The sequence below is a fragment of the Scyliorhinus torazame genome, chromosome 8, assembly GCF_047496885.1.
Source record: "Scyliorhinus torazame isolate Kashiwa2021f chromosome 8, sScyTor2.1, whole genome shotgun sequence".
Lineage (NCBI taxonomy): Eukaryota > Metazoa > Chordata > Chondrichthyes > Carcharhiniformes > Scyliorhinidae > Scyliorhinus > Scyliorhinus torazame.
In genome coordinates, this window is record NC_092714.1 from 39,401,613 (window position 1) to 39,429,419 (window position 27,807).

General features: G+C 45.0%; 1 protein-coding gene across 2 annotated transcripts in view; it reads right to left on the reverse strand.

The window, feature by feature from the left end:
• LOC140427772 (exosomal polycystin-1-interacting protein-like) overlaps positions 1-27,807 on the reverse strand; it is a 96,988-nt gene that overhangs the window by 61,151 nt on the left and 8,030 nt on the right. The window contains exon 2 of one of the 2 annotated variants that reach the window (XM_072513410.1): positions 5,143-5,287. In XM_072513410.1, the coding sequence (XP_072369511.1) occupies positions 5,143-5,156 (14 nt within the window). In that variant the 5' untranslated portion in view covers positions 5,157-5,287. Of the gene's footprint in view, positions 1-3,206; positions 3,382-5,142; positions 5,288-27,807 lie in introns of those variants that run through there. The other variant, XM_072513411.1, reaches the window with a different exon arrangement.

The following is a 27,807-nucleotide window of genomic DNA, read 5'->3' on the forward strand; positions in this document are numbered from 1 at the left end:
TGGGACTCCTCCATGACAGGGACCATGGCACACAGACCCACAGGGATCTCCTCCGGATCTCCCCACACATCCCGCTGGCATCCAACATTTGCCACCTGATTGACGGCAGCAGAGGCTCATCATCTGCCTTGGGCTCAGCATGGTCCTTGTACCCAGCAGGCCTCCAACTGGTGGCACCATGGGCACTCCCTGCCTCCACCATTTTCCACCCCCCCCGGCTCCTGACTGGTGAGGAGCGCCAGGTTAGGCAGCCCACCACAGTGGCGAATCTATCCTTCTTGTTTTGTCTCTGTTTCTCCTGCAGGTAAGTGCAGAGCTCCATTGAGTACTCAACCCTCCACCTTCAGCGACATTCCATACAGCAAGGGGTCAGATCCACAACTCAGATCACCACCTATAAGCTTGAGTACGTTCCCACCCCTTTGGACACCTTGCCCTTTGATGGACCCAGTGGTTTGCACCGTCTCTCCAGCCTTGAGACGCATGGGCAGGTGTGTGTCTGAGATTTTCTGAAATTCAGACACTTCATTGTAATAATGGATGGGCAGCCTTCCTCAGGCCCCACTCTTGACAATGCCCACTCAGAATCCAACCTTTCTGAGCGCAGAAGGTCATTGAACCTTTTCCGACACTGGATCTAGGTGTGCCGAACCAGGTCCTTCTGCTGGCCTCAGCTGCCATCTCTGCCCAGACTTTTTTGGTTGGTTGGGGTAGCCTCCTCTTTCCATCCCTGGACATTTGCATGTCCCTCTTAGCTAGGGCTTGCAGACTGTTGTGAGAGAAATGGGGTCTTGCTGTCTGCCCGAGCTTCCCTCATGCCTGATGTGTCTTCTTGCTGCCATTAGCTCCCTCTGGCTCCTCCGTTGTCTTCAGTGGCCTCTGGGTGCCACCTTTGAACTTCACGATGGGCCGCCACTAGACACACTGCCCACCATGCTTCTGTCATAGAATCCCTACAGTGCAGAAGGAGGCCATTCAGCCCATTGAGTCAGCACTGACCTTCTGAAGGAGCACGCCACATAGGCCCACGCCCTCAACCTATCCCCGTAACCCCACCTAATCTTTAGGACACTAAGGGGCAAGTTAGCAAAGCCAATCAACCTAACCTGCACATCTTTGGATTGTGGGAGGAAACCGGAGCAACCGGAGGAAACACACACAGACACGGAGAGAAAGTGCAAACTCCACACAGACAGTCATCCAAGGTCGGAACCCGTGTCCCTGGCGCTGTGAGGCAGCTGTGCTAATCACTGTGCTACCGTGCTGCCGACCCCGTCAACCCAATGTGGACTTGAATCACACTGGCTGTCATTTAAGTGGACAGTCAGCATAATATCGCAATTTATAATTGATCTCCGGCGGGACCAGGGAACGTATTTGCTTCCCGCCGTGCACACACTTCGCACACTAAGTTCTGCCCCATGCATCTGTCTTTGCTCCACATCCTTTAATAACTTTGGATAACAAAGATCTACACATATCAGATTTCAAATTCACAATTGAGCTAGCGTTAATTGGTGTTTCTGGAAAAAAGTTCCAGACTTCTCCCCACCTTTGCATTATCCAATTTCACTTCTGAAATGCCTTGCTATAATTTTTATGGATTGCCCTCTGGTACTAGATTCCCCAACCAGGGCAAAATAGTTTTTCTTTAACTACCCTACCTGTTCCTCTTAATATTTTGTGAACTTATCTTTTATCCCAACCTCCTTCCCACTTTGCCTATCTTTTCTAAAGGTAAAGATGGACATGGACTCGATGGGCCAAATGGCCTGCTGCTCTGTCTTAAATGACTCTCAAGTGGTCATTAATTGGGCCTCAACTGGGGCAAGGGTGAATGAAGCTGGGCCTTCCCACCGTGAAAAGGTCAAGGCAGGCAGGAGCCCAGTGAAAGACCATCTGAGGAATTTTACAGACCGCCCAACCTAAAAATGACCTTACTATTTGTTTTGTTTGTTAATCCTGCTATAGCTACTCAGACTGACGAACCAGTCTGCTACAATCCATGTGGTGGGTGTGATGTTCAATCAACCCTGTGTCTGTACTCACTGAGTGTCTCCACTGGAAAGAGACTGAGCATGTGTGATGTGTCCTTTTATATGGGTTGGTGTAATGCCCTCCTGTGGTAGTGTCACCTCTATGTCTATCGTGAATGCCCATTGGTCATGTCCTATCTTACTGACCTCTTGGTTGACTGTCTGTGTGTCATGTCTCTGGTGCTCCCTCTAGTGTCTAGCTAGGTGTAGTGTATGTACATTTGTGTACTTACAGTGATGTATATCACCACACTAGTGTGACTTACAAAAAACAATTCAAGTTTGCCATCTTTAATGCCTCAAGTTTCATGAATTTGGTAGCAAACGTGAGATCCCCTGTTAAAGTTTCAATAAACTGAGGTGTTGCTCTTAGGGAGAAAATGTTGACAAATGGCAAGAACTACATTTGTCCGTGAACCTCACTCAGTCCTGCTCTCTTGCACTTTCACCATAAATTGCACTCGTTGCTGCAGAAAGTGTTTGTTTATTGAACATGTCCCATGCATTCTTGGGAACGGAGTCAGTTTGAGGCTGGTGTGAATTTGTTGTTGTAGTCTGCCAAACCCATCCATAGTCAACAGTTAATCACAACAGGACACAAAGAGTATTGGAAATTAACAGATAAGATTGTGTATTGATGGCAATTGAAAAACAATACCATACTCGCCACTTGTTGGCCGACCAAATGGTTAAATTTTAAAATGGACACAAATATGGAAACTGAGGATAACACATTGCATCTCCACAATGAGCCAAACCATCTGGACTACACAATGTGTTCAAACAACTACAGTGAGTGAAAATGTTCCCAAAATCTGGAACACAATTGAGCCAAGAAGGAACCTGCTTGCCCTTACTTTACACTCATTTTATTGTCCCAAAGGAATTTCCCTCTTAGAATCAGTGATGATAGAAACACATTTAGCATTTTGTTATGTAACATAAAACACATAAATAACTCCCGTATTGTTTTAATAAGCAATTTATCCATTCGATACAATGAAATCCATTTAAATACTGTCACCTTCACCAAAAACCCTTTTCCAATATTTAACTCTGAAATGTTGGTTATGAATGAAAAGTAACAGTGCTAAATACAAAAGATCCAATAAAAGCACGAACACCTAACATTTGGGGTAGTAAATTCAGACAAAAAGATACTTCACCTACCTTTTGCTACATTTAGTTTGCTCTAGGCAGCCTAAATCAGTTTTGTGAACTGTATCTTATCCCACGCCTCACACCAACTATCCCTTTTGACAAGACTTGTAAATCTAGTAGCGAAGGAATGCGCTCTCTGATCTTGGACTTGCTTCTTTCAATGCTCACTGGAGGCCATAACCCCCAGCTGTTGCCACAGCAACAGTTTGAAGACGAAGGGCAGCCCAAGGCTCACAATTTAATTATTAACACAGCAGGGAAACAAGTATCCTTCATTTACTGTAACTGCTTCTAACTTCCTAATTTACATTACCTCAGACTATTAAAATTGTGAAGTTCATTCCGAGTTTATAGTACACAACAATTTTGCTGACTGAACTCGGTCAAAAAAGAGAGGGCTGGATTCTCCAGGCTAGATCCAGAGGATCCATGGCGTTTTATGTCAAAAATATCGGCGCCGCCCCAGGACCGATCCTCCGCCTGGTGAGGGGCTAGCAGCTGCGCCACGTAAAACGCCCGGCTACCATGACAAAAACGGCTGGAGAATTACCAGGTCCGTGGCCGCGCATGCACACGTTGGCAACCTGCAGCAGTCGCGCCGTGCAACAAACGCCGGCCGTGCGCGGGCCCCCCTGGGCACCCCCTCACCACCCCTTGGCCACCCATCACCAGTCCCTTCCAGCCCTTGCTGAAGCCCGCCCGGTCAGCAGCACAGCTCCCGCCAACTGTGGCGGCGCTGGACACAGTCAGCAGCCGCCACGCCGCGTTCCCGACTGCTGAGACCATACGTCAACTGCGCGGTCGGGAACCCAGCCCTTTGGGTGCGGAGCACTGGGGGAGGGCCTTCAGGTGACATCCTGAGGCCGTCCCAACGGCGTGCGGCATGCTCCTCGATGATGCCATTCATAGTAATAATCGCTTATTACCACAAGTAGGCTTCAATGAAGTTACTGTGAAAAGCCCCTAGTCGCCACATTCCGCCACCTGTTCGGGGAGGCCGGTACGGGAATTGAACCGGAATGCTGGCCTTGTTCTGCATTACAAGTCAGCTGTTTAGCCCCCTGTGCTCAACCAGCCCCTGGGCGGAGGATGCGAAAACAGGCACTGTCCCCGATTCCATTGTAGAAAGGGATTCTCCGCCCGATCGTCGATTACGAAATCGACGTCGGGGAATGGAGAATCCCGCCCATATAGTCACAAAGATAAAGAGAACAGTAGCAATGAATTATATGAGCATGACTGAAATTAATTAACATTATCGAGGGGGGGGGGGGCTGTTAGGTACAAGGTTAGGCTGGAAAAGCTGGTGGGGTTGTTCACCTTGGAGCAAAGGATGTTGAGGGAGATTTGATAGAGGTGTACAAGATTAAGACAGGCTTAGGTAAGGTAGACAAGGATAAACTGTTCATGGCTGATGGTACAAGGATGAGGGGCCACAGATTTATGATGTTGTGGAAGCGAAGCAGGGGGAATATGAAGAATAATTCTTTAAGCAGTAAATGGTGTTAAGATTCTGGACCAGACCCCCACATTTGTTAGGCTGCCAGACAAGAACCCCAAACATTTATTTTTAATTTGTAAAACTGAGGTGAGAATACTTCACGCAGGAGTGATGAATCTGACCAATAGGTATCTTTTATGTTAAAACAAACTTTAATTTAAACACAGAATTAACCACATTAACTTCAAAGAAAACAGCTTTACAATGATCAGTTAAACAGTTCTTAAACACAAGGGAAAACTTACTTACTATCTACATGCCACTAACTCCAATTAAGCACCGCAGTACAGTTCAAATGGCACTTATAAATAAAGTTAACAAAATAGGTTTACTTGAATATTTGTGAAGACTTTTGGAGAGACTTTCAGGGACAACCTGACAGCATTTGGCAAGAATGCTGTTCAACTTAAAAACTTCTGGCAGACTGCAAAAATAAAAACACACCTGGCTCCTCCCATTAATTACATCATCTGTATTCCAATATGATGTTCCATCGCCTGTTTAGCTAGGGCTACATACAATCCCTCATAAATTATCTCCTCTGCAGGGAATCTCCAGCAATCATAACAATGTTCCATTTGGCATCTCTCTGTGAACAAGTAAATGGTTAAAATTAAAAATTACCTCACCTTTTATGACCTCTAAGTTGCAGCTTTAGCAGACACACAGTCTGGATACCTTAACCTGGGTTTTTTAATAAAATTGCTGCAACTAATATATACCTTATCTCATGCTTTAAAAAAATCTTATTGCAATAGACATAAAATACAATATATATACCAATTTCTTACATTCATCACATTTGAAGTGATCTGGAACTCTTTGACCATGAAGGTGGTGATAGCAAAAATAATGTCTTCAAGAAGAAATTGGATGGGCACTTGAAGGAAATAAACTGGCAGGGCTTTGAGGATGGAGATGCATAGTGGGATTGACTGAATTGCTCCGCACAAAGCCGACATGGAATCAACGGCCAAATGGCCTCTAAAGAAAAGTTTGAGTTTGGTCATTATTTACAATTAGTTTGTAGTTTAGTTTTGTGTACTGATCAAATAATAAGTACATTAACCCAATATGATATCATGCTAAATTGTGGGGCACTGGCACATCACATGACTTGGTCTTTGTTGGCATCACCCTCACACTTGACAAGGGAGACAACCGTATGGCCAAAGCCAGTGATGCAAGTCATCAAGTTTGAACAGCTCTGGCCTGGGACCATCGCCCTCCCCAGCCACTTAAACTTATCGGCTTTATTCCCCTAAGGTTCAAGCACCTATTGTGCAAAGAAAAACAGGTGTTAAACATTCAACCTTGAGCATTAAATGAATGCATTTTAATTTGTAATGTTTAAAAGAGGAAGCAGTCACTTTCCTTCAGCTCTGACTTATAAGTTTATAATTAAGCTGTGGAATTAGCTACATAATTCTTTTGACTTGTATTACTTAGGGATATGTATTAGTTGGATACATTATATTTTAAAGTGTATCTTGCTGCCTTAACTTCATCACACCAATTACTTTTAAGCACAGGTTTTTAATTGATTTTTGTAATTTCTGTAACTTTGTAATTTTTGACTTATACCAAGAACTTGCAGGTACAACAAAAACATACAATGGCAAAAACAGTTCTGTCAACTAAAACACACTGATAAGTACTTGTTTAAATTAAGTTCTACTGATATCTATTGTTCAATTAGACAACTGGGACAAGCAATCCAATGTTACTAGTCATCATATGCTCCCTATCTCAAATATGCAGACATCAAAAGCATCCCAACATTATCTTAGAAGAAAATGGTAACACTGAATGAAATTACGGAAATGTTATAATGAGAGGGTTGGTCCCACAAGCCATTGACGCCTTAAGGCCAGTCAGGAGACAACAGGTAATTAATTACCTGAATAGATGACCATCCCACTGGAGGAATCAATCAGAAACTGATCATGCACGACCTAAACCAATCAGGGCCTGATCATGCACCACATGTGCACCTGAACCATCTAAACCAATCAGGGCCTGATCGCATACCACATGAGCCAATTAGGAATCAGTAACTTCACTGATCATGCACATGTGTTTAGAAAGAGTTAAAAAGCACCAACTTCGAGTTACCAAGCATACTAAATTTTAAACTGAAGCCGGCTTTTCAGTGCCACTCTGGCACTGCCATGGTGCCCATGCTCCAGGAGGAGGGCCAGGGGGCCTTTGACCATTGCACCCTGTACCTGACCATCCAGGGGCCTCTGCTGACCTAGGAGACCACCGGGTGGCCTTCTGCCTGTGGACCAGTACTGAATGGCGCCAGCTAGGGCCTCCTGGAATGTGTGGCTTGGTCATGGCCATTGCGGACAGGACCTCATGAGTTCTGGCTGCCGGGAAGCCCGCGGGAGGCTTCACCGACATCTACCAGCCAAGCCGTGCTCCTGTTCAAGTGCGACACGCAGCTGGTAGATTGCACCCATAGTATTCTGGGATTTATTAATAGGGATATAGAGTACAGGAGCAAGGAGGTTATGCTGAACTTATACAAGACACTAGTTAGACTTCAGCTGGAATATTGTGCACAGATTTGGGTACCATACTATAGGAAGGTTGTGAAAGCATTGGAGAGAGTGCAGAAGAGGTTTACAAGAACAGTTCCAGGAATGAGAAACTTTCAGTTATGAGGATAGATTGGAGGGGTTGGGACTGTTTTCCTTGGAGAAGAGAAGGCTAAGAGGAGATTTGATAGAAATTATCAAAATCATGAGTGGGCTGGACAGAGTAGATAGGGAGAAACTGTACCTGCTTGTAAAAGGAGTGAGAGTGAGCGATCACAGATTTAAAGTGATTTGCAAAGGAAGCAAATGTGATGTGAGAAAACCCTTTTTTCACGCAATGAGTGGTTCGGGGCAGGAATGCTTTGCCTGGATGTGAGGCAGATTCAATCAGGGCATTAAAGAGGGCAGTAGATGATTACTTCAATAGAAACAATGTTCAGGGTTACGGGGAAAAGGCACCAAGTCATAATGCTCCTTTGGAGAGTAGGTGCAGACACGATGGGCCAAATGTCTCTTTCAGTGCCATAACGATTCGATGAGATCTTTTTAAGTATAACCTCAGTTGCTGAATGAATGTTCCCTGATGTAGTATCTTGAAAGACTGACGACCACCAAGTGGATTAATGAATAAATGGTTTATTACGGCACATAACTATTTACAAAGAGTGACTCCAGTGAACTTTGTGGAAGAGCAGTGGAAGAGAGCACATCCTGAGTGAGGCACAGTCAGTGCCAGTGTGGGTATCAGGGATTTGGAGCAGAGTGGGAGTGGAACTGTCAAGTATTTCTCTTTAATTTTTGTAAGTTCAGTAGTCTAGATAAAAAGTTGATAAAGTAGCTGACTCAGCTTACTGAGTGGTAGTTAACTGTCAATCACCTGAAGCCTGATTAGCGCAAATCAAATTAGTCACAATACCGTAGAGGAGGAATTCCTGGAATGTGTACAGGATGGTTTCTGGACCAATATGTTGAGTAACCAACTGAAGAACAGTGCATCCTAGAGTGGGTATTGTGTAATGAGAAAGGAATAATTGACAATCTAGTTGTGTGAGACCACTTGGGGACGAACGACTATAATATGATAGAATTTTTCATCAAGAAAGTTACATAGTTGATTCTGAGACTAAGGTCCTGAATCTTAATAAAGGAATCTCCGATGGTATGAGGCACAAGTTGCTGATGATGGATTGGAAAATGTTACTTAAAGAGATGACAGTGGCAAGGCAATGACAAACACAAAGAGTGCATGGGTGAACTGCAACAATTGTTCATTCCTGTCTGACACAAAAATAAAATGGGAAAGGTGGCCAAACCATGGTTTTACAAGGGAAATTAGAGATAGTATTAGATCCAAGGAGGACCAAGGGATTGATTAAGAAATGGAAAATAGAGTACGAGGGTAAGTTTGCGAGGAACATAAAAACTGACTGTAAAGTTTCTATAGTTATGTGAAGAGAAAAAGATTGGTGAGGTGAAATGTTGGTCCCTTACAGTCAGAAATAGGGGAATGTATAACGGGGAACAAAGAAATGGCTGACCAACTAAATACATACTTTGGTTCTGTCTTCACAAAGGAGGACACAGATAACATACCAGAAATGTTGGGGAATACAGGGCTTTGTGAGAGGGAGGAGCTGAAGGAAATCAGTATTAGTAAAGAAATTATGTTGGGTGAATTCATGGGATTGAAGGCCGATAAATCTCCAGGGCCTGATAATCTACATCCCAGAGTATTGAAGGAAGTGCCTAGAAAGAGTGGATGCATTGGTGACCATCTTCCAAGATTCTATAGACTCAGGAAGAATTCCTACAGATTGGGGAGCTAATATAACCCCATTATTTAAAAAGGGAGGTAGAGGAAAACAGGGAATTATAGATTAGTCAGCCTGACGTTGGTAGTGGGGAAAATTTTAGAGTCCATTATTAAAGATTTTTTGGCAGTGCACTTGGAAAATAGAGGTAGAATCGGGCAGAGTCAGTATGGATTTATGAAAGGGAAGTCATGCTTGACGAATCTATTGGTATTAGTCAAGGATGTAACTAGTAGAATTGATGAAGGGAGCCAGTGGAAGTGGTTTATTTGGACTTTCAGAAGGTTTTCTACAAGATCCCACATAAGAGATCAGCATGTAAAATTAAAGCTCATGGGATTGGGGATAGTGTATTGAGATGGATAGAAAACTGGTCTTTTTCAGATTTGCAGGCAGTGACTCGTGGGGTACCATAGGGATCCATGCTAGGACTACAGCTATTCACAATATATATTAATGATTTAGATGAGGGAACTAAATGTAATATCTCCAAATTTGCAGATGACATAATGCTGATTGGGAGGGTGAGCTGTGAGGAGGATGCAGAGATGCTTGAGTGTGATTTGGAGAAGCTGAGTGAGCTGGCAAATGTATGGCAGATGCAATATAATGTGGATAAATGTGAGGTTATCCATTTTGGTAGCGAAAAGAGGAAGGCAAATTATTATTTGAATGGCTATAAATTAAGAGAGGGGAATGTGTAATGAGCCCTGGGTGACCTCATACACCAGTTGCTGAAGGTAAGCATGCAGGTACAGCAGGCGGTAAAGGAGGCAAATGGTCTGTTTACCTTCATAGCGAGAGGATTCGAGTGCAGGAGCTGGGATGTCTTGCTGCAATTATACAGGGCCTTGGTGAGGCCACACCTGGAATATTGTGTGCAGTTCTGATCTCCTTATCTGAGGAAGGATGTTCTTGCTGCAGAGAATGTAGAGCATGTTTACCAGGCTGATTCCTAGGATGACAGGACGGGTGTATGAGGAGAGATTGATTCTGTTAGGATTATATTCACTGGGATTTAGAAGAATGCGGGGGATCTCATAGAAACCTATAGAATTCTAGCAGGGCTAGACAGGGTAGATGCAGGAAGGATGTTCCAGATGGTGGTGATTCTCTATGTCGGTATCCACCCCAGGCCACCGCACATAACTGCGTGTGAACATTTACATCTTTGTCATCCCAGGATGTAGCTCCTGCAATAATAACTGTCTAGCAGGAGTGGGAATGACCACCCTAACTCCCCACAATAACACGCCGTCTTCACAACTTAACTCGCCTTTTCTTATCTGAAAGGGTCATCACTGCTCAGACCTGTTATCATGATGCCAGCCATGGAGAACAATGTATTTGAATTGAGATAATATGGGGTCTTTTTGGGACCAAATCCTGTGGTACTGGCGGAGGTGGTATATTTTTGGGTAGGAGAAGGAGGCTTAAAGCGTCTGCATTTGGAATGTGAGTGCCCGGCCTATGTTGAACTATATACTCGTAGGCTGCCAACAATAGAGCCCAGTGTTGGACCCTAGCTGAAGCTATGGGGGAGGGGGGAGGGGGGGGGTGAAGGAGTGACTTTATCCTCCCTAAATAACCCCAACAGGGGTTTGTGGTTGATAACTACTATGAATGTCACCCATAGACGTATTAATGGAACTTTTCTCTCCAAAGATTACAGCTAGTTCCTCTTTTTCAATTTGCGAATAAATTTGCTCAGCATCAGTCAGAATCCGCAAGGCTTGGCGATGGGCCTTTCTGCACCATCTTCACTAATAAACATTTCTCATTACTAAACACAACTAATACAATAAGATACATATCATATTACATTTAAACATGCAAACTTCAACATGCTGTAAGGATCGTCCTGTTTAAATCCTGTTTGTTCCCTGTTTTCTTCTTTCTTTTATTTTATTTCGCAATTAACAATTTACATTTTGGTCCATGGAGGATTAGTGGAACTGTGCCTTTAATTCGAGCAGAAGCCTGGGCTGGTTTAAACTGAAGATTGACATGTGACCTTAAGATAGCAGTCTGCATGAAGCAGTCTTTAATTCAAAAAAGCAGAGGGCTGCTTTTAAATCAAACATGCAAATTGCAAAATTATTTGACTGACATCAGTGATGACTCAGATGGCGGCATGGTAGCTCAGTGGTTAGCACAGTTGCTTCACAGCTCCAGGGTCCCAGGTTCGATTCCTGGCTTGGGTCACTGTCTGTGCGGAGTCTGCACGTTCTCCCCGTGTCTGCGTGGGTTTTCTCCCACAGTCCAAAGATGTGCAGGTTAGGTGGATTGGTCATGCTAAATTGTCCTTAGATTAGGTGGGGTTACTGGGCTACGGGGATGTGTGGGCTTAAGTGGGGTGCTCTTTCCAAGAGCCGGTGCAGACTCGATGGGCCGAATGGCCTCCTTCTGTGCTGTAAATTCTATGATTATATGACTGGCGGCCAGTGAACTGACTCAAAATGGCGGGCTTTGGCCGATAGCCTGTAGTGATTGGTTCTGATTCCTCTGGAATATCTCTCTCCTCAGTAAGGCTCGGTGGTAATTTTGCTGTGAGTTCAGAAGCTGGAAGAAGCTTGTCTGATTTTCGTTCTCTGATATAATGAAATCACTCTAAAAAATACAATGGAGATCTCTTTTCTTTCCCCAGTAAGGCTGGAGGTCATTTTAGTGAAACCGCAAAGGATTGAGACTACAAACCCGGGGTGGGAGCTGGGTCTGATGTGGGACCAAGAGTCTAATGAGAGAAGAAGACTTGAAGGTGAACCTTTGAGTGGAAGGCCCAGTTTAATAAAGGCTAATGGGTTTCTCCAGTTGCTATCCTACTGCCTGTAAGTACTGAGTGAATGTTTCTGCTAGAAAACGATAACCAAATGTACATAAGTGACTTAGATCACTCAGAATACTTGGAGGACAGCCCACTGCAAAGAGTTCAACATTGAAAGCAAGGACTTTTATCTTTTTATCTTAATCCTTATTATTTTCACCCCTTTCCACCCCTCTGTGTTTGTTTGTCTTGCATCTGTGGTTGCGGGCACTACTGTAAAAGGGGGGTAGTAGGTTAGCTTGTCGTTATTTCGGTTATGAATAAGCAGCAATTTTGTTCCACTTACAAACCTGGTGACTGTAAATGATTCATCAGCCAAGGACCAAAGATTTTGGGAATTTTATACAGGTTATTTGTCCCCGTCGGGGGGCTCAGAGGAGTACAGTTTGAAGTAGAAGGCCTCAAATGCTTGGTTGACCTTTTTCGGGCCGGCTACCCATCCGCCTCTGCTACCCTTTACCTTGGCTATTTCTTTTTTTTAAATTTAGAGTACCCAATTCATTTTTTCCAATTTAGGGGCAATTTAGCGTGGCCAATCCACCTACACTGCACTTCTTTAGGTTGTGGGGGCGAAACCCACGCAAACACGGGGAGAATGTGCAAACTCCACACGGACAGTGATCCGGAGCCTGGATCGAACCTGTGCCCTCGGCGCCGTGAGGCAAAGTGCTAACTACTGCGCTACCGTGCTGCCAACCTTGGCTATTTCTGCCTCTCCGCTTTCTCAGCTGGTGAGCCAACATGCGACTAGCCTTCTCTCCGTGTTCATAAAAGGTCCCCTGTGTCTGGCGGAGTGGGTGCACTGCCTTCCTGGAGATAGCAGGTTAAAGTCCATTTGTAGTTTTTTCCTCTCTGCCAGAAGCTCTTTAGTTGGGGCCTCGGAGTATCCTGTCGACCCTCCCCCCCCATGAACAGTCGGTGTGTGTCGATGTCGGGGATTTCCGCCACGGTCTTCTTTATAAAATCCTTGTTGCTCAGTTGGGAGCGAATATGTTTACCAGGACTACCAGTGCCCCGTCCAGGACGCCGCTGACCATGATGTACCGTCCCCCTGGGTCCGTAACCGTCCTTGTCAGTGTAAACAGTGTCCTCTTACTAATCATTATGGCTACTCCCCTAGCCCTTGACCACTAACATGAATGATATGTCCATTCCCTTCCCTAGCCCTTCCTTACCCGCAGTCGGTCCTTCTGCCTCAGGTGCGTCACTTGGAGGAAGACTATGTCATTTTTCAAACTTCTCAAATGGGTGAAGACTCTGGGTCTTTTCACCGGGCTGTTAAGACCACTTACGTTCTTGGTAACAATCATGGTGGGGGGTTTCTGACTCCCCCGGTCCTGCGGGATCAACCATACTTACCTGGTGGACGCTCCCCTACACTCGAGGTTTCCTTTTGTTTAGGGACCCTCCAAAGTAGCTGCTTGTGGCGCCATCTTAATCCTTCAACCTGCACTTTACCTGCTGAAGCCTATCTGAGACCCTGCTCTTTCTTTACCTTGTATTCCCCTTGTGTTCCCTCTTGCCCTCCTTTGTTCCCCCCTGCTACCCCCTCATCACCCCTCATGTTGCACCCTCCCCATCTCCCCCCTTACATTCCCCATCCCTGCCCCCGTGATTCCCTCCCACACCAGATGCTCCCTCCCTGCAGGGAGGTGCGTTGCAGCCCCCGGCGGCCCCCCTCGCTTCCATACTTCCTGCACCAGCTTTCCCCAGTGGTATGGTGGCCCCCACCTGGGGCTGGTCTTACCCCTTTCCCATGCCCGGTAAATATCTGTTCCCTCTATCTCTGCCTCACCCTCTCCTGCGTCCTGCTGCCTCGCCCTTCCCTGTGGTCTGATCTTTCTCACCAAAGCAAGGCAGTGCAGTTCCAAACAAACATAGTGTATGTCCATCACAGTTCTTTTTTCTCTCCCCTCTTTCCTCCTCTGCTTCACCCTCAGCATTGCCTTGCGTGCCCCTTGTCCAGGCTGTTCTTCCGAACAAACTTGTCTGCCTCTGCCGAGGTGTTGAAATAATGTTCCTTATTTTGGAACGTGATCCAGAGCCTGGCTGGGAACAGCATTCTAAATCTCACTCCATTCCTGTACAGGGCCGATTTTGCCTGGTTGAACTCGGTCTGCCCCAATGTCCTGGTAGACCCCGATTCTATGTCCTTCCCAGCTGCTTGCCTTCATCTGCCTTTCCCACCGCAGGTTCCTCTCCCGATCCTGGTAACGATGCAGTTTCACAATTACCGCCATTGGTTGTTCCCCCACTTTGGGTTTTGGTCGGAGCGATCTGCGCGTCCTGTCGATCTCCGTCGGATTGGGGAAACTATCCCTCCCGAATAGGTTGCCCAGTATTTGGGCCACGTAGCCCATCGGGTCCCTGCCCTTGATCCCTTCTGGCAGGCCCACGATCTGGATATTCTGGTGTCGAAACCTATTCGACTTTCTCCTTCAAGCTACTCTGGGTTGCCATCAACCTTTTGGTCTCTGCCTCCAGAGTGACAATCCTGTTGCTCAGGTCCATCAACGTATTTTCCAGCTCAAGGATTGTCTTCCCCTGCGCCTACACCAATCGCCAGTCCATTGGTGGCCAATGCCTCCGTCACTGCCACTTTGACCACCACCTGGATTTGCACTTTTATTGCCTCCCTCATCGCCGTCAGTTCCTTCATCAGGAACGACTGCTATCCATCTCCAGGTGGAGGGGCGGGGTGGAGGGGGCGGTGTGGGGGGAAAGACCGTTGTTCGGGTTGTCTGTTTGCCTCTCTCCGGGGTGACCGGGGACTCCTCGTCTCGTGGATCCGCCGGCTTGTCCACCCGCTGCTCGTGGCCTTTCCGTCCGCTTCCGCTGTCTCTGTGACCTCTCAAACGCTCGGTTGCTGGCATGATGATTCTGTCCTGTCCCTTTAATTGTGGGTCAGATATGACCAAGCGTTCGGGCTCATTTTGACTAAAAGTGTCTATTTGGCTATGTTCTGGAGGAGAACCACCTGATGTGTGTCTGCTCAGCACATCACCATCACTGGAAGTCCTACAATGAATTATATTTTAAGATCCTGGTAAAGAGACCCCCAATTTTATTACGAACCCAGACCAGACCTCAACAGTGGCAAGGATACTGGATAGAAACCCCAATATTTTATTTTAATTCTTTAAGACTGAGGAATGGATACCTTGCTCCTGGAGTGATTTGACACAAACTAGGGGTATGGTGTATAAATACAAACTTTATTACTAACAGAGTATTAAAATATCTTTAACATTGCACAAGAAAATATCTTACACCCCTTAACCATTACTAATCAATACAGTGACACAATAATCCTTAACTGCTATCTTTATTCCCACTCAAACAACAACAAAAAACTTCAGCTCTCAATCCACATTCAAACACAATTAGCACTCAGGAATACTTGCTTTACAGGAAGTTCTTTGAGACTGTTTGAAAGAAAAGACCTGAATTTTGTCAGAACCATGCAGAAACTCTGGCTGTATTGCTTCAGAAGCTGCTTCTCAGCTTGTTTCAGCTCACAATCTAATCACACAATTCTTAACAGCTTGGAACTACTAGTCTGTCTCCTGACATATCTTTAACTGAACTGCAGTGAAGGCAGATGCTTGACTTCTTCTCTCATCTCAATTTAAAACTCAATTAAATTGCTTTCCTGCAAAATCTCCCAGACCTTAGCTCCTCCTATTAATTACAACATCTTACCAAGCTGAAATCTAATTAACTCCACAGGGTACCCCATGAATCCAAACAAAATTCAATTCGCACAAGCTTTTTAGGATGTCTTAATCACACCTCTGGCCCCCAAAAACATTTTAAACCAGGATTCTTTTAAGTTATATACACACTAACCCAGGTTTTAGACCCTTACTGCACCAAATACCTACATGACAAAACATTTTTGAAATTCCTATATTCATCCTAGCTCCTGTCTTTAAAAGGTGAACCAGAAATATAAAAATATAAAAAAAAATAAAAAATATAAAAAAGGATGGCCTCATTTTCTCAAAGCCTTTTAACTCTAAAGATTTCTCATTACTAAACACAACTATAAGATACATATCATATTACATTTAAACATGCAAGCTTAAAAATGATCCTTGTGTTTAAACTCTGTTTTTTCCTTGCTTTCTCCTTTCTTTATTTTATTTTGCTATTAACATTTTACATTTTTTTATGATGCCTTAATTGCACCTCTGGCTCCTAAAACCTTTAATGTCAGGATTCTTTAAAAAACACTACTGCAGCAGTCATACACACACAAATCCAGGATTTCATCCCTTACTGCACTAAGTATCTATAATATAATATATCTGAAATTCCTTCATTCATCACACTTCTAAGCCCACCAATCTTCAACTGCATCATCAATGGTTTTCCTTCCATAATGACATCAGAAGCGGGACTATTGCTGGTGATTCCACAGTGGTCATCTCTGCTTGCAATTTCTCAGAAAATATAGCAATCCATGCCCACATGCAACTAATCCTAGTCTAGATAAGTGCCAAGTAACATTCATATCACACAAGTGCCAGGCATTGACACAAGAGAGAGCCTAACCATATTGCCTTGCCAATCAATAGCATTGCAGTCACCACATGTTCCACCATCAACATCCTAGGGGCCACCATTAACCAGAAATACAACTGGAACCAATCACGTAAATGCCATGGACACCAGATGCTGGTGAGTGCCATGTTCTGTGGTGAGTAACTCACCCCTGACTGCCTCAAGCCTCTTCATTACATAATAATAATAATAATAATAATAATCTTTATTGTCACAAGTAGGCTTACATTAACATTGCAATGAAGTTACTGTGAAAAGCCCCTAGTCGCCAAACTCTGGCACCTGTTCGGGTACACTGAGGGAGAATTCAGAATGTCCAATTCACCTAACAGCACGTCTTTCGGGCGTTGTGGGAGAAAATTGGAGCATCTGGAGGAAACCCACGTAGACCCGAGGAGAATGTGCAGACTCCGCACAGACAGTGACCCAAGCCGGGAATCGAACCCGGGCCCCTGGCGCTAACCGCTGTGCTACCGTAAATGTACACGGCACAAGTATGATGGAATGCTATCTACTTGTCTGGATGTCTGCAAAGGAGAAAACACTGATGAATATCACCATCATGCTGGACAAAGCAGCATGTTTGATCCATCCATCCACCAGCTTTAACATCACTTAAAAGATTGAGGATCAGGATCAGAGAGATTGGATGGTCAGGATAGAAGTTAAGATGGTCTATTGTAAGGGCAGCATGGTGGCATAGTGGTTAGTACTGCTGCCTCACAGCGTTGAGGACCTGGGTTCGATACCGGCCCCGGGACTGTCCGTGTGGAGTTTTCTCCATGGGTCTCAGCTCCCACAACCCCAAGGTGTGCAGGGTCGTTGGATTGGCCATGCTAAATTGCCCCTTAATTGAAAAGAAAAGAATCGGGTACTCTAAATTAATTTTTTTTTAAGTTGGTCTATTGTGGGGGTTGCAATTGGTGGCAGGTTAGGGGAGCAGTGGTGATCAGTTGACTTAATATGGATTAGCAATCCTGTTCCTTCTGACCACACATTCACCTCAGTTACTTATGTTTCTTGTTGGAATCGGCAGCTGACCCCCCAGCTTTGGTATCCCTGAGGCAGCTAAAACTCATACCTGTGCATTTTTGTCTTCAGTTTTGTCATTATGGTTCATGGCACACTCTTAACTGGCAACATGTATACACTTTCTGCCCAAAATAGGGCCTTTAGATATCGAATGGCATTCAAACATTCGGCCAATTTTGAGGATCACATTTTTGGGTAATACCTTCTTGATTACATTGCAAATAATGACTAACTGCAAGAGAATTCCGTGACCATTATTCTATTATTACACATGTATTTTTAGGTAGAATAAATGGTTACGTTTGTATACAATATGTTAGTGAGGAGTCTAGGACTAATCAGGTACTAGATGTTTTTAGTGTATAGCAAATTGGCAAGTCTCCTTCATCAGAACAAGTATTACACTAATAACCAATTTAAGAATATCAGTCATAAGTGCCTAATTGGCTGCAAAGTACTTTGGGATGTCCTGACGTCATGTAATGTGATATATAATGCAGGACTTTCTCTCTTTATAGCATCAGATGCCCATGTAGGAGAAACATATGGACAATAGTGACAACAATATTATAATCAACATGATTATCCAAATCAAATTGATGAAAATGCAATGCTTGTCGCTAATCCCATATTTCAAAAGAACATGAGTTATGAAGATACCAATTACTGCCATCAATGTTTTTTACAGCTATCTCAGTAGCCAAGGAACCTTAGGTATTCCTCCAGACAGGATCATCTGGTCCCATGATATGGCAGAGTTTGTAGACAGTTACTTGCATCAATCTACAGCTGTCAATGTTGAATTACTGATATATGATAGGATTGATGCTGAAATTGATATTGTCAAAATAACTCATAAGGGGTCTTACATCAATTAGGGAGCTAACTTTAATGTAATTCACCCAGCAATACTCAAAGAATTGAGAGGCAATCGGGCTTCAACATAGCAGGGATGAGTTGAAGTTGAGAAAACTTTACAGTTCAAAGTACTCAAAAGCATGAAGGAAAATGACTGTCAGATCCATGTCCTGCTGAGCTTTACTACAACTTTGTAAGTAGCTCTGGAAATGCATGGCTGTCTCCCAGTTGCACTGCTCATAATTGGTGAAGGGTTGAGGAAATAATGACGACATTGGTGATTGACATGAAAATCATGTTGGAGTCTATTCTGTGTTATTTGGTTCATCTTTCCACATATTCATTAGGCCTCTGCTTAATTCCTGGTGAGAATGCTGACCACTAAATCAAAGTCACCTGAAAATGCTAAGAGAGAGACATCTAATGGTGAATTGGTGTGGTTTTGTTTTGCAATTTTTGTTACATCCAACTAAAGACCAGACTTGAATGGTTCACAGGCTCGAAAACAAATACTTTACTAATTTTAAATTATTGGTCAAATTTCATAGGGAGCAATATTTTATATTGCAGGAGAAAAGGGTTTGGTTGGCAAGTCAATTCTGATTGGGCAAGGTGTTCCCATGGAGAATGCACCAGGGAGCGACTGACCCCACACTTTTGTTTAATTTTTAAAAAATGCCGCAATGCCAGGACATGTTCCTTTTGCCTGCAGAGGACAGGTCCTTGCATGTGAACACATGTAGCTTCTCAGAGGCATAAGTGAGCCCAATTGTGAACCTGACTGATATCCTCAAATTGGTTGTTACTCTAATACTTGGCATACAGGATTATTCAGCAATTGCTGTCCAATCTAATATTAATAAAGCAAGGGAGGAATGGTGAATTTACCATTGAAAATGAGCAGTCAAACGATTTCCCCTTCCTTGACATGCTGGCTGAGAAACCTGCTAATGGGCTCTCTGCTACTGTCTACTGCAAGCTTATTTTCCCTGGTCAATATGCATGCTGGAATTTCTACAGCTCCCTGGTATACCCACCATACTTGACTTACCAACTAATCAGCAATATAACTTTGTGCAATATAAATTGTTGCTTCCTTTGAAATTTGGCATTCTTGTGTCTGTCCTGATTAGTGCAAGCATGATCAGAATTTTACAGCCCCCTCCCCCTGCCCCCAGCGGTTTCTCAGGTTGGGGGGAAGGGGGGATGGTTGGAGCATGAAATTGAATGGATGGGATTCCCTCCGGGTCCCTGCTCTCGTTGACTTGGTAGCGATTTTACGCTGAGGCGTAAATAAAGATATTTGGAACTTGGGTGGAAATGGGGGGGGGCCTTTATCAGAAACCCCCTTCTGACCCTTCCCCTAAGGCCTGGTCAACTCTGGACCACCCTTGCCCCGGCCTATCCCCTAAGACCCTAATTGACCCCCGCCCCCACGTTACTCTTCCCTGACATTCCCTACCCTCCATGACACTTACCTTATCCTCCAATTCCCAGGACCTAGAGTCAGCCTACAGCCTCCAGTGCAGTAGCTGGAGGGAATGGAGAGTTGCTGGCTAACCAATAGTTTTGGGGAGTCGGTGGGGATGTGTTCTCCACTCACCCTTTGGATGGAGAGGGCTGGGCTCCGGCCATACTGAAAATTCAGTCCCATGTCTCTTTTTCTCTGCAATGCTCAAGTTTGGCGATTATTTGTAAATCATTCCATACTCACATTTGAATTTGACCCTGCTCTAGAACTATCATTGGGAAATGAAAACGCATTGGGGAAATGTTTGCTGGAGTGTGAAGTTAGCTGTGCAGTCGGTTGCAACAATGATGTGTGTTGCCTCTTTAATGCCACAGTTTTTTTATCTCCCCGTAAATCAGTTTAACACCAATTCCCATAAATGAGATAAAAAGTTTCCAGTGTTTAAAAATAACTCTGCTTTTGTAATAATCGTTTGAACTGTAATATCAAAACCAATGCAATAATGACAGTCCTACTTCCTTAATTTCAAATTAAACTTGTGAACAAATCTACGTTTTCAACAAAGTCAAACCACTTTTGTCAGTAAATGCAGGAAACAATGCTATGGCCATACAATTACTGTTGTGGTAATTTAATTGGTTCAATAATATGTTTGACAAAAATCTGTTAATTTAATACCTTAACCAGAAAAGATCTTTTATTAATGCATGTAGTTAAATTTCAACTAAAAAAAGCAGAGTCGATAATCAGGCAGAACATAAAAAGTGTTCAGATAGCCACAGGCCTTTTCTGCGACACTCCATGGTCAATTCCTAAATACCTCCAGTCTTTCTTTAAACCTCAGACCTCTGACAGTAGGGAATCACCCCTCTTCTTTGCACTTCCCTCAATTGTGGCTTGTCTCCTTTGTGCCTCAATAACCAGAATTAGGCCACTTGAAGGTTTCATTTTTATTCATATTTTCTTTCTCTTTCCATCACCTTCTCCTCTCTGTGATGTTTGTCTGTGTGTATAGAGAGTGGGCGAGTAGGGAGGGGGGGGGAGGGGGGGGTGGTTGTTGGGAAAGGGGTATTAGATAGTCAGTTACGTATTCTGTCCATTTAATTATAATCCTGTACATAATTAAAGGTTACATGTGTTTTAAAGTTATAAACCTGGTGACTAAAGTTTCTTGGGCTCAGCCAAGGGTCTTGGGTAATTTAAATAAAGCCAATTTTACCGTGTTGTGACTCTGGATCAAGTGGGGCTGGAATTGACCACGTACGAGCCTAGGGCATCGTGACAAGAGCCCTGTGATGTCAAATGTATAGAATTCCAAAAGGCATTTATTGAAGTTCTGCACAAAAAGGATTTTCATAGAATCCCTACAGTGCAGAAGTAGGCCATTCGGCCCATTGAGTCAGCACTCACCCTCCTAAAGAGCACTCCACCTTGGCCCACTCCCCCACCCTATCCCTGTAACCCCCGCGTATTGACCGTGGTCAATCCACCTAACCTGCATATATTTGGACACTAAGGGGCAACTTAGCATGGCCAATCCACCCAACCTGCACATCTTTGAACACTGGACGACGCTGCCCTGTACACTCACCCCCGGCCACAGCAGGGGCCCCTGGGTACCGAGCCCTGGACTCCAGACCCCCACCAGGAATGGAACTGGGACCATGCCCGGGTGCCTCCCCCCACCCCCCAACTGATACACACACACCCTCTGGCTGTGAAGGTGTCCCCAGTGCTGCGGCCCAGCTTGAGGGTGTATGGTTATTGGCTGCTGCCCCTGCGATTGTACAGCCTCCAGTGTTCAGGCAATGTGTTTGGACTGCAACGTCTGATTGGGATGCCAGGCAGTAACACCCTCCTGCGACGTGGCACATCTACCCATGGGTATCCACTTGGAAGTGGTGGCACAGTGGTTAGCACTGCTGCCTCAGAGCATCAGGGACCCAGGTTGAATTCCGGCCTTGGGTGACTGTCTGTGTGGAATTTGCACGTTCTCCCCGTGTGTGCGTGGGTTTCTTCCGGGTGCTCCGGTTTCCTCCCACAGTCCAAAGATATGCAAGTTAGGTGGATTGGCCATGATAAATTGCCCCTTAGTGTCCAGGGATGTGCAGGTCAGTTTACGGGGATACGGCGGAGTGGACATAGGTAGGGTGCTTTTTCGGAGAGTTGGTGCTGAATCGATAGGCTGACTGGCCTATTTCTGCAGTGTAGGGATTCTATGAATTGCCAATTCCCCATTAATGATAGCCTTCAGCTGTGCGGCATCAGGCACCATATTACCACGGATGGGGCTCTGTCCTGGGGGTATTTGGTGGGATGGACAGGCAGCAGCTGAAGTTGTCCCTAATATGCATATACACGACTTGGGGGGTGGCATTTCAGACCCGTGACCGTTGAGCCCCCCATCCTCCCGCCCAGTGCTCTCAGCCCAGGGCTGACCCCACACCGGTGGTGACTGACACCCCCGGTCTGGCCCGCCCTGCCCCACCCACCCCCCGGGGTTTCCCACACTTCCCCCGAGCACTGGGATCGCAGCCCCAGCGCCCCCGTGCTGACTGCCCATTTACCAAGATGGCTGCTCACCTCCTCCAATCCCCACAGCAGATTTCACTAGCTTCACATTTTAAAGAAGTGTGCTAAAGGGACCGCTCGATGGGAAGCCGGTTACATCACGGGTCCTTCCTGTTAATGGGGTGGAGATTGGCCTTAATTGGTGATTATTGGTTTCTCGCCACTTCATGGAGGGATCCGGATCTCACCAACAGGAGCGGAGCAGTTAGATCGGAAACCAATTGCGACCTGGCTCGCTTCCCGATTTCGGACTCTCCCGCGATCTAACCGGTCTGCTTGGATTCTTGCCCGCGCAGCCGTTAGATTGTGCCCCTGATATCAACAAATCTGAAATGAGATAAGTTTACACAGACCATACGAACATAGTAGCAGAATTAGGCCATTCGGCCCATTGAGTCTACTCTGACATTTGATCATGGCTGATACGTTTCTCATCCCCATTCTCCTGCCTTCTCCCCATAACCCCTGATCCCCTCACTAATATAGGTTCTGAAAAAGGTTTGTAGGATCCCAACTGGTTTCCTGGGATGAATATTGGTTATGGCCCATTTTCTGGGACCTAGCAGACAGTGCAAAAGGTGTGCACGCCCCACCTGGGAGGCCCGAAATCACTCTGAACTGGACCTTCAGCCTCATTTCAATTATTTGGGCAGGCTGCATGCCTGCAGAGGCAACTGGCCCATTGACAATGGTCCAATTCCAGACTGCCTGCCTCTCGAGTAGAAGCTGTCAGAGAAGGACTGACAGTGTCCCCCAAAAGGTGCAGAGCAGCCTGGAGGCATCAGATGTTTTCTTTTAGAAGCGTCCTTGATGGTGGTAGCTGCGTCGACTGCAGTCATTGCTGAATAATAACAGGTATAGCAGATTCGAGCAGGCCTGGAGCCTGATGCTCTAACCGTTGTTCATCAATTTAGTACATGGGCCCTGAAACAGGAGTTAAATCCCTCATTTATATGTTCCAAACATCTGCTTCCACTGGGTACCACAAGGTTGCACCTGTGCATCAGCCTAAGTCAATATAGTGGCGCCTGTATCCCAACACTCTGTAGCGGGATATTTCTCCTTAGGTCTGGTCCGTGTTTTGCACATTTTCAGCACATAAAATTATTTCAGTTAGGTCCAATTTCTACTTTGTGGTTTCCTCTCATGTCTGCGATTTGACAATTTCAGTTCTGCCAACAATGGGTGGGGTTATAAGGAGAAATCATGTACTTTCCCCATAGAGAGGGCCTGAGGTAAAATTACATCTCTGGAAGAACATTGATAGAAGCCTGGGAACACTTTGCTTGCTTGGTCTCTGATCTGTCAGTGTGTGTAGCAAAAGAGTGAGAAAGGTACTGATGAATTAACATAAAATCCATCCTACTTCAATCCAGTAACCTTATACGCAAAATAATTAGACAAACGATAGCCAGATATAAGAAGCAATCTTGATGCAGAATTCAGATGATGGCATGAATTGATACCATGAAACTTAAGGAGGGCGAAATTCAGATCCAAGTGCTGTTTGAGAACAACACCATGGAAGCAAGAGGCTCCTGATTGAGGTACACTGTGCTGCCAACCATGTCCAACACCCCTATTCACGGTGCCATCCATGCACCATGGGAAAGGCACTAGCACACACCCTTCTTGCACCATAAGCCTCATAATTGGTGCTGTCATTGCACCAAACAGCCCTACTGGTTAATTTGACCCCTCTGTTCATGACCTGGACCATGCAGGACCATTCAGCATATTCACTTGTCACTCACCAAGCAGTGTATGTTCACTTGTGAGATGTACCCAGCACTAGTAATACTTAAAGCACTAGACGCCCATTTCACAGGTAAGGTCATTTAGAATAACTTCTGCCACTGCAATTTATCTGGAATTATTGCAGTGTGTTTAACGGTCTGTGGGGTGTCTGCCCAGATTTGACAGGGACTGTTACTGAATCTTCAGAGAATGGCAGAACTACAGAGCAGCAGTAGGTAAACTGCCCAAACAAGGGCTATAACTAGTATGGACACAGCGGTGGCACTGCCTCTGATTCTGCAGCATGGCAGACAAATGGAGCAGAGGCTGTGGAGAGGGCAAGCTCTGCATGATGCCATCTGCCAATCAGAACGGAACTTTGGTGGAGCTTGGTCGAGCGGTGGATAGGGGCTGTCCTTTGAAGATGCATTCACTGACCTTGACAGCCCATGTGAGGCCATGGTGGTGAGAGCAGTTAATAAAGTAGATAATATTCTGGACTTTATTAATAGGGGCAGAGAGTACAAGAGCAAGGACTAATGCTGAACTTATACATGACACTAGCTACACCTCAGCTGGAGGAAGCAAATGTGAAATATCTTTTTTACACAGCGAGTGGTTTTGATATGGAATGCACTCCTGGAAGTGCAGTGGAGGGCATTAGATGATTATTTGAATAGAAACAATGTGCAGGGGTATGGGGAAAAGGCAGGGGTATGGCGCTAAGTCATGAAGCCCGTTTGGAGAGCTGGTGCGGACATGATGGGCCGAATGGTCTCATTCTGCCCCGTAACAATTCTGTCATTCTGTGACTGATATGAGGAAAAATCTCTTTGCTTAAAGGGTTGTGACTTTTTGGAATTCACTACCTCAGGAGATTGTGGATGCTCCATCAGTGAATACATTAAAAGCTGAGACAGACCGATTTCAGAGGAAATCAAGGATATGAGGGGAGCAGGTGGAATAATGGAGTTGAAGATCAGCTGTGATCATATTGAATGGAGGAGCAGGCTCAATGAGCCGTATGATTGAGTCTTGGCTCTTATTTCTTACGCTCTGATGTTAACAAATTTGAAGTGTGATGCCTTAAAAGGTTAATAATGTTCAAATAGAAAACTTGGCTCAATGATTTCTTGTTTCTTATAAAGCTGCAGGGAAACTCCCTAGTCCAGATGATTGCACTAATGAGAGAACATGGCAAGAAAACACTTCTGTCAACCACGCAGCTGTAACAGCTGAGAAAAATATCAATTCCACAATTTGAAGAAACGGGATCTTTCAAAATGATAAAGTTCTAAATTCAGCACATCTAATAATTGCTTATTGAAAGAAATGGTTGAATCGTCCTTTAACTATCACCCCACAGGCTGCTTCACCTTTTTGGTGGCTGATGATTCTACTCATCCAGCTCTTGTTTTTTTAAATTCTTTCGCAGGATATGGACATTGCTGACTCGGCCAGAATATGTGTCCTTCAGAAGGTGAGCCACTTTCTTGAACTGCCACTAACTGCATCTACGCTGTCTAGACCTGTTAGAATTTTTAATTTTTTTGATAAATTTAGAGTACCCAATTGATTTTTCCCAATTAAGGGGCAATTTAGCGTGGCCAATCCATCAACCCTGCACACCTTTGGGTTGGGTGGGTGAAACCCACGCAAACATGGGGAGAATGTGCAAACATCTCAGCTCCTGTACTCGGATCCTCTCGCATTGAAGGCCAACATACCATTTGCCTTCTTTACCGCCTGCTGTACCTGCATGCTTACCTTCAGCAACTGGTATGCGAGGACACCCAAGTCTTCTTGCACATTCCCCTCTCCTAATTTATGGCCATTCAGATAATAGTCCGCCTTTTTGATTTTGCGACCAAAGTTGATAACCTTGCATTTCTCCAAATTATACTGCATCTCCCATTCATTTGCCCACTCACCCAACTTGTCCAAATCACACTGAAGGATCTTTGCATCCTCCTCACAGCTTACCCTCCCACACAACTTGGTCTCGTCTGCAATTCTGGAGATATTACATTTTGTTCCCTCACCTAAATCATCCATACATAATGTGAATAGCTGGGGTCCTAGCATTGATCTCTATGGTACCCCACTAGTCACTGCCTGCCAATTTGAATAAGACCCATTAATTTCTACTCTTTGTTTCCTGTATGCCAAACAGTTTTCTATCTATTTCAATAGGCTATCCCTAATACCATGCACTAACTTGACACGCTAATCTCTTATGTGGGAGTTTGTCAAAAACTTTCTGAAAGTCCAAATATATCATATCCACTGGCTCCCCTCGTCAACTCTACTAGTTAAAGCCTCAAAAAATTCCAGTAGATTTGTCAAGCATGCTATCCCCTTCATAAATCCATGGTGATTCTGTCCGACCCTGTAACTGTTTTCTAAGGGCTCTGCTATAAAATCTTTGACAATGGATTCTAGAATTTTCTCCACTACTGATGTCAGGCTTACTGGTCTATAATTCCCATTTTTCTCTCTCCCCCCCTTTTTAAATAGTGGAGTTACATTAGCTACTCTCCAATCTCCAGGAACTGTACCAGAGTCTATAGAATCCTGGAAGATGACCACCAATGCATCTACTATTTATAATGTGGAGATGCTGGCGTTGGACTGGGGTGAGCACAGTAAGAAGTCTTACAACACCAGGTTAAAGTCCAACAGGTTTGTTTCGATATCACTTGCTTTCGGAGCGCTGCTCCTTCCTCAGGTGAATGAAGAGGTTTGTTCCAGAAACATATATATAGACAAATTCAAAGATGCCAGACAATGCTTGGAATGTGAGCATTAGCAGATGATTAAATCTTTACAGATCCAGAGATGGGGTAACCCCAGGTTAAAGAGATGTGAATTGTCTAAAGCCAGGACAGTTGGTAGGATTACGCAGGCCAGATGGTGGGGGATGAATGTAATGCGACATGAATCCCAGGTCCCGGTTGAGGCAGCACTCATGTGTGCGGAACTTGGCTATAAGTTTCTGCTCGGCGATTCTGCGTTGTCGCGCGTCCTGAAGGCAGCCTTGGAGAACGCTTACCCGGAGATCAGAGGCTGAATGCCCTTGACTGCTGAAGTGTTCCCCGACTGGAAGGGAACATTCCTGTCTGGTGATTGTCGCGCGATGTCCGTTCATTCGTTGGCCCAGCGTCTGCATGGTCTCGCCAATGTACCACGCTTCGGGACATCCTTTCCTGCAGTGTATGAGGTAGACAACGTTGGCCAAGTCGCACGAGTGTGTACCGCGTACCTGGTGGGTGGTGTTCTTACGTGTAATGCTGGTATCCATGTCGATGATCTGGCACGTCTTGCCGAGATTGCCATGGCAGGGTTGTGTGGTGTCGTGGTCACTGTTCTGAAGGCTGGGTAGTTTGCTGCAAACAATGGTTTGTTTGAGGTTGCGCGGTTGTTTGAAGCGCGGTTGTTTGAAGGCAAGTAGTGGGGGTGTGGGGATGACTTTGGCAAGACGTTCACCTTCATCGATGACGTGTTGAAGGCTGTGAAGAAGATGTCGTAGTTTCTCCGCTCCAGGAAAGTACTGGACGACGAAGGGTATTCTGTCGGTTGTGTCCCATGTTTTTCTTCTGAGGAGGTCGGTGCATTTTTTTGCTGTGGCAACGACTACATGATGACATCAATAAGTTCCATCCAACCATCAGACTCACCATGGACTACTCTCCAAAA